Here is a 10,710-nt window from a genome sequence, read left to right on the forward strand (position 1 = left end):
AAAATTAGGATTAAGCCCAATAAAGTTTTAGGTTGAGTTGATTTTTTATAGAATGATCTGCATATATGACCCATGCATATATAACGCTCTCCTGTTGCAACACACTGACACTTACCTAGTACTAAGCCTAAAACAACTATTACGAGTACATATTAGTCACGGTTACTATTTGCACATGTTTGCAGAGTCCTACAATTTTGCTTACTATTTATACTTGCTTGCAGGGCAGCGTCTTACAAATTTGATCATCTACCCTTCCACTGTAGTAGCTCAGTGACAAAGAAGGTGCACGTTTGTTCAGAAATCCACACAAAATTAGCAAATCCATTGTTTTTCTTTCTCTGCAGTGGAAGATAGATATGCTCCCAAATTCGGAACTCGTTCATCGTTTCTGTGGACATGGGCAGCGCGCCGCCCTGCACCATCCGACTTGCCAAATATCTCGAGCGACCCCACCTTCTGACTCACGCCCCTGCTCTCACTGACAACGAGGAGCTCGTCCCCACCAATCCCGTTAACCCCCCTCCCTCTCCGCCGGCTCCGTGCCATATCTCCACGGAACGGATAAGCCACTGAAATCCAAGAAACGTCGCAGCTTTCTACTGAGAATGGGCCCACAAACACGCGGCCCACGAATGGGACCCTTGCATCAGTGAAATAATACGTGCACCTCTCGGTGACCGCAGGTTATTCACCCGAACAGGATTTAACAGCCCGGCGTGACGGCGAGACACGCAGGCAACGGCGACACCCTTCGCTCCCCGTCTCGGTTCGTCTCGTCCTCTGCCTTCCTCTGTTCCTCATCTCCCCACCTCACTCCGCCCGCCCTCCCCACCGATTCCTCCACGCGAGGTCCTCGAGCTGCCCCCATCCTCCCGGTCGCGAATCTAGGTTCGGGGCCCGCCCCCCTGCCTCTCCCATGGCCTCCGCCGCCGCCGCCGAAACCCTCGTCTCGCTCCCCATCGTGCCCCCCTCCCGGTCGCTCCTGCGCCCCCTCTGCAGGCGACCTGCTTACAGAGGCAGCGCCGCGTCGGTCCGCCTGTCCGCCGTGCCGCCCCGGGGCCTCGGGTTCGCCCTCATCCATCGCCGCATTCGCTGCCCGCCGGCGGCGCGCGCCAACGTCGAGCGCGACGGCGACGGCGCCTCCGGGTCAGGGGAGGCCTCGTCCACCGGGGACGGCGACCGCGACGCGGCGGCGGAGCAAGGAGGTGATAGCGCGGGCACGAGCACCACCAGCGCGGCCGCGACGCCGCCGTCGTCACCGCCCTCTTCGTCCAAGAGGGGGGAAAACAAGTGGCGCCGGCGGGTGGCTAAGGGCGGCGGTGTTGGCCGATGGTTTTGGGAGCCCATAGTGCAGGGCCGGGAGATGGGGTTCCTCCTGCTACAGCTCGGGTTTGCCATATTCGCCCTCCGCATGCTGCGGCCGGAGATCACGTTGCCTGGCTCAGAGCCCCGGCCGCAGACCACTTACATCAGCGTCCCCTACAGCGACTTCCTGGCGAGCATTGATAAGGACCAAGTGAAAAAGGTTGAGGTGGATGGGGTGCACGTTATGTTCCGGCTCCGTCCAGAGGTTGAGGCCAGCGTGGTGGAGCAGCCACAAACACAAGCAGATGGCGTTGCTGATGCTGCCATTTCGAGGAGAATCGTCTTCACAACCACACGACCAGTGGACATTAAGACTCCATATGAGAAGATGGTGGAGAATAGTGTTGAGTTTGGGTCGCCAGATAGGAGGTCCGGCGGCATGCTCAATTCAGCTTTGGTAAGGCATTTCAGCTGAAAGTTATCTGTGTTACACCTTACACGTTTGATTATTGTGGCTTGAAAATTGTTGCAAGCATAGCATTTTAGGCCATTAGTGACATGTCAATAGGAAACAGGGGAAATATGATTTACTACATATGGTGACGGAGATTGTAGAATTAGAGATGGCGTTTAGTTTAAATAAGGAGGAATAATTTGTAATGTTATTTCCTTTAGTATGGTTTGTTTCAGCAATCTAGATTTTATATATGTTAACTAGTTAGATGTGACGTACTGGCAATGAAGGAGAAAAAGAAAACCAGTGTTTTGTTATGTGTCAATACTTAGAGATGCTCGCAAGAGATTAGAATCCAATATTTTTTTTGTTCTGCTTGAAACAAAAGCATAACATTTGTTCAATTCTCCCAGCGGCTGCTTTTTATAGCAAGCAAACAGGAGTACTTGTTGCTAAATTTTGTTAGTATGTACTCCATAACTACATATTTAATCAACCCTACAATCGTTGTGTATGCTCTTTGCGGATGATGTGGTGCTAGTTGACGATAGTCGGACGGGGGTAAATAGGAAGTTAGAGTTATGGAGACAAACCTTGGAATCAAAAGGGTTTAGGCTTAGTAGAACTAAAACTGAGTACCTGATTTGCGGTTTCAGTACTACTAGGTGTGAGGAGGAGGAGGTTAGCCTTGATGGGCAGGTGGTGCCTCAGAAGGACACCTTTTGATATTTGGGGTCAATGCTGCAGGAGGATGGGGGTATTGATGAAGATGTGAACCATCGAATCAAAGCCGGATGGATGAAGTGGCGCCAAGCTTCTGGCATTCTTTGTGATAAGAGAGTGCCACAAAAGTTAAAAGGCAAGTTCTATAGGACGACGGTTCGACCCGCAATGTTGTATGGCGCTGAGTGTTGGCCGACTAAAAGGCGACATGTTCAACAGCTAGGTGTGGCAGAGATGCGTATGTTGAGATGGATGTGTGGCCACACAAGGAAGGATCGAGTCCGGAATGATGATATACGAGATAGAGTTGTGGTAGCACCAATTGAAGAGAAGCTTGTCCAACATCGTCTGAGATGGTTTGGGCATATTCAGCGCAGGCCTCTAGAAGCTCCAGTGCATAGCGGACGGCTAAAGCGCACGGAGAATGTCAAGAGAGGTCGGGATAGACCGAATTTGACATGGGAGGAGTCCGTTAAGAGAGACCTGAAGGATTGGAGTATCACCAAAGAACTAGCTATGGACAGGGGTGCGTGGAAGCTTGTTATCCATGTGCCAGAGCCATGAGTTGGTCGCGAGATCTTATGGGTTTCACCTCTAGCCTACCCCAACTTGTTTGGGACTAAAGGCTTTGTTGTTGTTGTTGTTGTGTATGGAACTGGTGATGGATTTCTTCACATGAAAAAAAGATAAATTGAACCCCAGTTTTATATGTGAACTTATGTACCTAGCCTAATACAGGAATATGCAATCCTTAATTTGATCCACAAAATAGAAATTTCGCAGACTCCAAACAATGTACCGATGCGTGTTGATAGGCGCAAGGGGTAATCTTGTAAGATGTTTGTGTATGTTTACATTGCTCAGTGTTCATGTCCACGTGTACAAGTCTCTCTTCAACCTGTGCTTTTGGCCCTAATTACACTCTTATATTGTGCAGGTGGCTCTTATTTATGTTGTATTAATTGCAGTAGTTCTTCAGCGACTGCCAATAAGCTTTTCTCAGGTACTGACATGTGTTTATATTTTTCTACCCCAGTCAACTGGTGAATATGGTCTTTAAATTTGATTTTTTTATAGACATTATTATTTCTTGTGTATTACCAGCAATCAACAGGCCAGCTGAGGAATCGAAAGAATTTGAACTCTGGTGGGGCAAAAGTTTCAGAAACTGCCGATATAGTTACATTCGCTGATGTGGCTGGAGTTGACGAGGCCAAAGAAGAGTTGGAAGAAATTGTGGTATGGGTTTTATGATGACTTGTTACTGGTAATCTTGTATTCTAGTATGTGCAGTGATGTTCTGGTCTATCTATTGATTGGAGGAAAATAACCTGGTTTTATCTTTTCATTATGTTCAGGAGTTCCTAAGGAACCCAGAAAAATATATTCGTCTTGGTGCACGTCCTCCTCGAGGTGTCTTGTTGGTTAGTTCTGCATTTATTTATAGTAGTGAGTGTTGCTTGGTTATTGCGTTTGTTACTTACAGTGCAATCCTTTTTACAGGTGGGCCTTCCAGGAACTGGAAAGACACTCCTTGCTAAAGCTGTAGCAGGGGAAGCGGAAGTTCCTTTCATAAGTTGTTCTGCAAGTGAATTTGTGGAGCTATATGTAGGCATGGGAGCAGCTCGAGTACGTGAACTATTTGCTAGGGCCAAAAAGGAATCACCGTCAATTATTTTTATTGATGAGGTAATCTAGCATTTGTGGATATAATTACTTGTTTTCTATTCAGATGCATGCTAACCCTTTGCATTCGGCTGCTCTTTGTAGATTGATGCCGTGGCAAAAAGTCGTGATGGCCGGTACCGTATCGTCAGCAACGATGAGCGTGAGCAGACACTAAATCAACTGCTCACGGTAGGATAATAACAATAGTTTCTTACTTTTCAGTCTTTACTTCCATGGCACCCTATTCTTTGTTTGGCCATTGTTAATTTTCTCTTTTTTTAGGAAATGGATGGTTTTGATACCAACTCAGCTGTCATTGTACTTGGAGCAACAAACAGGGCAGATGTTTTGGATCCTGCCCTTCGGCGCCCAGGGAGATTTGACCGTGTAGTCACGGTTAGCTTTTATTCTCAAACAAGTGTATCACTTGCTTCTTAGTTTTCAGATGTGACAGACATTTTCATGACAGGTTGAAGCTCCCGATAAATTTGGAAGAGAATCTATCCTGAAAGTTCATGCGAACAGAAAAGAGCTTCCCCTTGGTAAAGATGTAGATCTCAGCGGCATTGCTGCAATGACAACTGGTTTTACAGGGTAACAATTTCTCTTCTAGTTAATCTTTTTAACCATGTACCACTTTCCATTTGACTTGTGTGTACCCTATGCAGGGCAGACCTTGCTAATTTAGTGAATGAAGCTGCTTTGTTGGCTGGAAGATCAAATAAAGAAATAGTGGAAAAGATCGATTTCATCAGCGCGGTTGAGCGCTCTATAGCTGTATGTTTTTCTGTTATCTCAAATCTCGTTCTATTACTTTCTTTATTGAAGTAGAATATGATGTGTATGCAGTCCCAACTATATTGTATTCAGCTTCAAGTTATATCTATCTTAGTCCTTAACTGTGCAATGCGCAGAGGATTACATAAAGTGCAATTGCCCAACATACATAGTATGGATATCTAAACAGCACCATCTGTAAAACTGTGTTTGTTATGTGGGGTGTTCCGTACAAATGTCGGACTAAACCAAAATCTGATTAGAATCAACTTAGGACCAAGTTGTATTTGTGCAGGATTGAATCCCTGGTGGAGGTGTGTTCCTGTTTGTTTCTGATTGAGTCTTTACTTTCCTTGTGTTAAAATTGGTCATCTCCTATATAAGGAGCAGGAGTGTGTACTAGGACTTCAGGAAATAATTCAGTAGTTCTGGAATCCCTAATCTCCTTCCCTCCTCCTGAATCCCCCCTACCCTTCTCTGCCAGCGCCGGCCACGGGGCCAAAGCAGCAGCCGGTAGGGCCGCGCTCCCCCTGGCCATGGAATTGCACTAAGGACCAGAGGCTCTTCCAGTCCTGCGGGTCTTTTTGGGTTCTGTTTTGGTTAAAAACGGCAGTTAACGATAACACACAAAGAATATTCAAAATTGTGTCCAGAAGTGATTTTTATATGCAAACTGCCCCCTTAGAGTATGCAATCAAGCAAACAGTGCATTTTGTCTGTTAAATGCTTAACTCATGTATGGTGAATTTTACCTATTCACATCCATGCTGGTTTTGTGGTAGATTTCTTTGGGAGAAAAATACATTTGGTGGCACTCAAATATCACTTTGGTGGGGGAGTGGATGTTTAATCCCACCACCTGGGTTCAAGTCTCCGTGGACTCAGTTTAAGGGTCTCTGCAGTTTCCTTAAAGGAAAACATTAGTTTAGTTCTTGGCACTAAACTTCTCCAGTACACTTTTTAGCATAAAATTCTAACCCCCCATGCATTCTGAACTATGCATTTAGCGTGTTTTCAATAATTTTTCCTAGCCAAAACATGTACGACATACGGGTCCTTTATGTAGCACAACCAACTTGATCCACAAGTCAGATCTGAATACAAACTCAGCATGTACCAAAGGTAATTAAGATTTAAGACCTTTCCTAATCTAGCAGGTTCCCTGTCCACGCACGTCACATGCACATATCATGCTGCAACTACTGCTAGTCGTATCCTTATTCCTTAAGGGATACTAGCTGCACAATACTAATCATCTCTATTGTATGAGTTGTGCCCTCAGGGCATGGCCTTATTGTTGTTCTTTGCTCTATTTTGATGTTGCCGTGAGAGATAGATGTTCCTGTTATTAGTCATTATAGTTCTCTATGCTACTGTGAAGTTAACTGTGAAGTCTATTTCTTAGGGCATAGAGAAAAAACATGTAAAGCTGAAGGGCAATGAAAAGGCTGTTGTTGCACGGCATGAAGTTGGTCATGCAGTTGTGGGAACTGCTGTAGCAAATCTGTTGCCAGGCCAGCCACGTGTGGAGGTTTGAATTGAAACAACTATTGATAAGAACAGTCGGTATAATTCTAAATTGGTCTTACTTTCTTTCGCTGTTTATTTTCCTAGAAATTGAGTATACTGCCGAGGTCAGGAGGTGCATTAGGCTTTACATACACTCCTCCCACGACAGAAGATAGATATTTGCTCTTTGTTGATGAACTGCGGGGACGTCTGGTAACGCTTCTGGGTGGGCGGGCAGCAGAGGAAATAGTTCTAGCAGGACGGGTTTCTACTGGGGCACTTGATGACATCAGGCGTGCAACTGACATGGCTTACAAAGCCGTGGCAGAGTATGGTCTTAATCAGCGCATAGGTCCAATATCACTAGCTACATTGTCAAATGGTGGGCTAGATGATTCCGGAGGCTCCCCATTTGGAAGGGACCAGGTCTGTCTCAAAGTTCCATACAATTGCAGATCAAACTATTAAGCTGCCTACTAAGCTCACATTGGAAAACTAATGACAGGGTCATCTGGTTGATCTTGTCCAAGGGGAAGTAAAAGCACTTCTACAATCAGCACTTGAAGTTGCTCTTTCAGTTATCCGTGCTAATCCAGCAGTTTTGGAAGGACTTGGAGCATATTTAGAAGGTAATTTGACATATTATCTGCCTATGTTTTTTATGGTGCGCTTTTCTTCATGAGCTATGCATCACAAAGGCTGTATGTCTAACTGCTCATCTCTATGATCCTTCCAGAGAATGAAAAGGTTGAAGGGGAGGAACTACAAGAGTGGCTTAAGTCTGTCGTTGCCCCAGAAGAATTGACCTCTTTTATCACAGGAAAGCAAGAACATGTTCTTCAGCTGGAAGTAGGCCTCTAGCATCAGGAGTATAAATTGGAGTCTTAGACTTGATTAATTTAACCTAGCGCCAACCGCTAAAACTCTGTAAATCCAGAGGGATTCAGTGAAAAAAAAAGTCCTCATGCCCAAGATGCTGTATATATATACGGTCGCGGTTGCCCTTGACTCGAGGAATTCCAGAAGTGATTATCGAGTTCTAACCTCCACAATATTGTAAGTCCATCTGTTTGCTCCTCTACAATGTTGTTATAGGGATTAGGCAGGTGGTGCACATGTAAAAGAACATTCTCTTTTCTTCATACATTCTTTTTTTTCAGCCCTCCCAGTGAAAGATTCATGTTACATTATCATGTCATCAAATATTAATAGAAAATAATTCATATACGGTTTGCATACAATATTCCTTGCCTTGGTATACTCGACTGTCCATCTGCATTACTTTGTTCATCTACCTGCGTCGGCTGTTATTTTGCTGAGCAGAATCGTTCACTTCTCATCATTTACGAGGTGCACTAATGCGAAATGATATTCCACTGGTGCTTTTTGAACTTTGAAGTGTTTTGTTTCTTCTCTGGAAAGAAGTCCTTTGGTTGTAAAGCAAGATGTGCATCTGAGGTTTTCTGATAGGAGATTCTCCGGTTTCTGTCTAGCCAGTCCATGCTGAATCGGTCATGAAACCTGAAGACATATATACTACGAAAACAAATTGCAATTGCTGTGTGGAACTCCTATAGTTTTTAACTGGAGTGTTCTTAAAAAACACTGATAACATGTCAAAACACTTGCATTTATTTCATTAGATGCAGCTTCCAAAAGGCCAAGGGTAGTGAAAACAGATTAGCAAACGACCAACATGTCATTCATTTTGTACTGCTGGCATCTGCTGCTATTCTCACACTTCCCTTTCGTTTGGCGTCTTCTAGATAGTTCTCGACTTTTGAGAAGCCCCAGCTAAAAGGTTATGGCTGAGCAGAGACATTAAGGGGCTTGGATTATTTTTTTTAAACTAGGCAAAAGATTTGCCATTTTCATTGATTAAGAGAGAAGGTTAACAATGTATGGCCAAATACAGTACATCATTCTCATGACATAATGTTACACAAATGTTTTGCTCCCGCGAGGCTCCAAAGCGAGCATTCCTCTTTAATCTTGGCGACCAACACTCTCACTGGAACGGCCATGTTGTGGAAAACTCTAGCGTTTCGCTCCTTTCATATTTCCCAGGAGATAAGCATCATCAGGGAGACAAGCGGCCTTCTCGATGGAGTTTGGTTGGTGGCATTTTGACTCCACCAATCCTTAACCGAATCCAGTTTGCTTAGTGGCATTTTGACTCCACCAATCCTTAACTGAATCCATATCAATCCAATCGTTGGGCTGGACATTGTGGAGCGCAAGCCAAGATTTAAATTTAGGACTGAACTTCACGTGCACAATCTAGCGCAAAAGAGCAATCCAAATGGTCAGAAGACAGAAGTGTAAGGATTTGCCAACTTTCCACCATCGGACTGAGTGCATCCAGCGGCTCAAGTTTTGAGTTATTCCCACACTATATAGGATTATAGATATAGATATTTTTTTTCTGAAACTTGGCGATTATAGATAATATGAATTCCACCAATAATTACGTCGGTGAGATGGAACTACAACGATTGCAGCGGTAGAGACGTCGACAGCAACTGGTTGGACGTGCAGATACTTCCAAGAGACCGCAGCCGGTATCCGCGACGGCATCTGTCCTTCTCGTCTACTCTGTTTTGGTTTTGGCGAAGTTCTGAAGCGCGAAGGCCATGGCCACCAGCAGGAGAGGCAGGGCGAGCTGCAGCACCGTGAGCCAGACGCCCTGGCCCGTGCTCGCGCGTGGCGCAGGAGCCGCCGCCCCCTTGGCGGGGAGGACGGCGCGGGCGAGCTTGGCCGGGACGGTGGCGGCGTCGACCTCCCCGATGCAGTACTGCGGCATCAGCTCCTTGGCGGAGTCCGAGTGGCCGATGTCCTCGAAGTCGGCCGTCGCGTCCTTGCCTGCACGCCCGTAAGACATGCCAAATCATTCCCGGCCACAACCAAGAGAAAACGATCCGTGAAAGCACGCGAGAGAAGACGAAAGGAGGGCTCACCGGTGCACGCCAGCAGGACCTCGTCGCCGCCCGGGTGCTCCTCCATGAAGGGCGTCACGTCGTACACCTGAGGCAGCGAGCAGAGGTAAATCATATGGCCAGATAACCCAGATCATGTGCGTCTACAAAAAATTCATCTGAAGGCAAGTGAAGTGGTGGTAGATGCAACGAGGGTTTATGACATGACGAACCGACCTTGCCGGAGATGATGAGCCAGCAATCCTTGCGTTGGCTGTGCTTGCGCACCTCTTGGAACGAGTACACCTTCCCTCCTCCCGCCATCGCAAGCAGCCTGCTTCCTTGCCTCGGAGTCGGAAATTCAAAGGGGACGAACAGAACCAGATCGAGGGAACCGGACGGAGTACTTTGGTTTGGAACTTCTGAATGGCGAGCGGTTCAGGCACCTGCGGCAGTGTATTTATACGCGAGCCGTGCGTGGTATCTGCTTGAGCTGCCCACCGTTTTGGGCCGGCTGCTGGCTGCTGTAGACGAGCGGGCGATGTGGACTGGACGCCGTAGAGCAGTTTGTTCTACGGTCTCTTCGGGTCAAAATAAAATATATGGATGGGCTGGACGGACGCAGTGCGGTCTCGTCACGTGTGGATGACCTGCGGTTCATCAGCGCTGTGATGGGAAGATCTCTCAGTAATTTCATGGCTCGTCAACGGTAACTCCACCGCGCTCGCACGGTCAAACTTTTTCATCATGTTAATAATCTCTTAGGCTAGTCATAGTGAAGAGTAACTTAGATTAGTAACATGCATATGTTACTAATCTATGTTACTATCTTCATAGTGAAGAGTAACACGAACGGCAAGTCTCTCCTCGGCTCTCAAGAAAAGGCTTAAGACTGTGAGTCCTCTCTCTTCCACTCATCAAAACACTACTACTTAGTATACTATCTGATCATCGATGTCACCGTCATCTTTATAAGCGCTGCTTTGCCTGACACACGGACGTGAGACTAAACCAGCGACTAAAACCAATCCTGAGCAGTGCGGTGTGATCCGATTGGTAAATGCCGTGCAAGTGTCAGCCAGCGACCAAACACGACACGTGGCAGATCGGTGACGACGCGACGGAACCGTGAAGAGTAGCACCACCGGAGTGTTGGTAACGGACACTAATCCAAGACTATCTGGTTTATAAGAGCATTTCTAGCCGTTCGCCCCCTCAGGACGCAAATCGCTCCCTGGGACGAGCCGGCGATACAATCGGCGCTGGAGGCGGTTTTGCGTCCAGTCGTCACCCCCAGTTCGCCCTCAGGCGCCGATATTGGCCTACTTTTCAGCCCTATTTCGGCGAATAAAGGGC

General features: G+C 46.5%; 2 protein-coding genes across 2 annotated transcripts; one reads left to right on the forward strand and one right to left on the reverse strand.

Annotated features, from left to right (window-relative positions):
- Nucleotides 1-739: 739 nt before the first annotated feature.
- On the forward strand, nucleotides 740-7,666 carry LOC123127868 (ATP-dependent zinc metalloprotease FTSH 7, chloroplastic). Its single transcript, XM_044547722.1, has 13 exons — nucleotides 740-1,765; nucleotides 3,423-3,488; nucleotides 3,590-3,724; nucleotides 3,844-3,909; nucleotides 3,989-4,174; nucleotides 4,256-4,342; nucleotides 4,436-4,549; nucleotides 4,623-4,747; nucleotides 4,822-4,930; nucleotides 6,336-6,461; nucleotides 6,545-6,865; nucleotides 6,945-7,068; nucleotides 7,176-7,666. Exons 1-13 carry the CDS (start codon nucleotides 920-922, stop codon nucleotides 7,298-7,300), a joined length of 2,430 nt encoding a protein of 809 aa, XP_044403657.1. The 5' UTR covers nucleotides 740-919; the 3' UTR covers nucleotides 7,301-7,666.
- A 1,005-nt stretch (nucleotides 7,667-8,671) lies between these two features.
- LOC123127869 (cytochrome b5) lies at nucleotides 8,672-9,878 on the reverse strand. Its single transcript, XM_044547723.1, has 3 exons — nucleotides 9,592-9,878; nucleotides 9,397-9,463; nucleotides 8,672-9,301 (listed from the first exon to the last, which is right to left on the reverse strand). Exons 1-3 carry the CDS (start codon nucleotides 9,676-9,678, stop codon nucleotides 9,030-9,032), a joined length of 426 nt encoding a protein of 141 aa, XP_044403658.1. The 5' UTR covers nucleotides 9,679-9,878; the 3' UTR covers nucleotides 8,672-9,029.
- Nucleotides 9,879-10,710: the final 832 nt, after the last annotated feature.

Source organism: Triticum aestivum, chromosome 6A (genome assembly GCF_018294505.1).
Source record: "Triticum aestivum cultivar Chinese Spring chromosome 6A, IWGSC CS RefSeq v2.1, whole genome shotgun sequence".
NCBI classification, from domain to species: Eukaryota; Viridiplantae; Streptophyta; class Magnoliopsida; order Poales; family Poaceae; genus Triticum; species Triticum aestivum.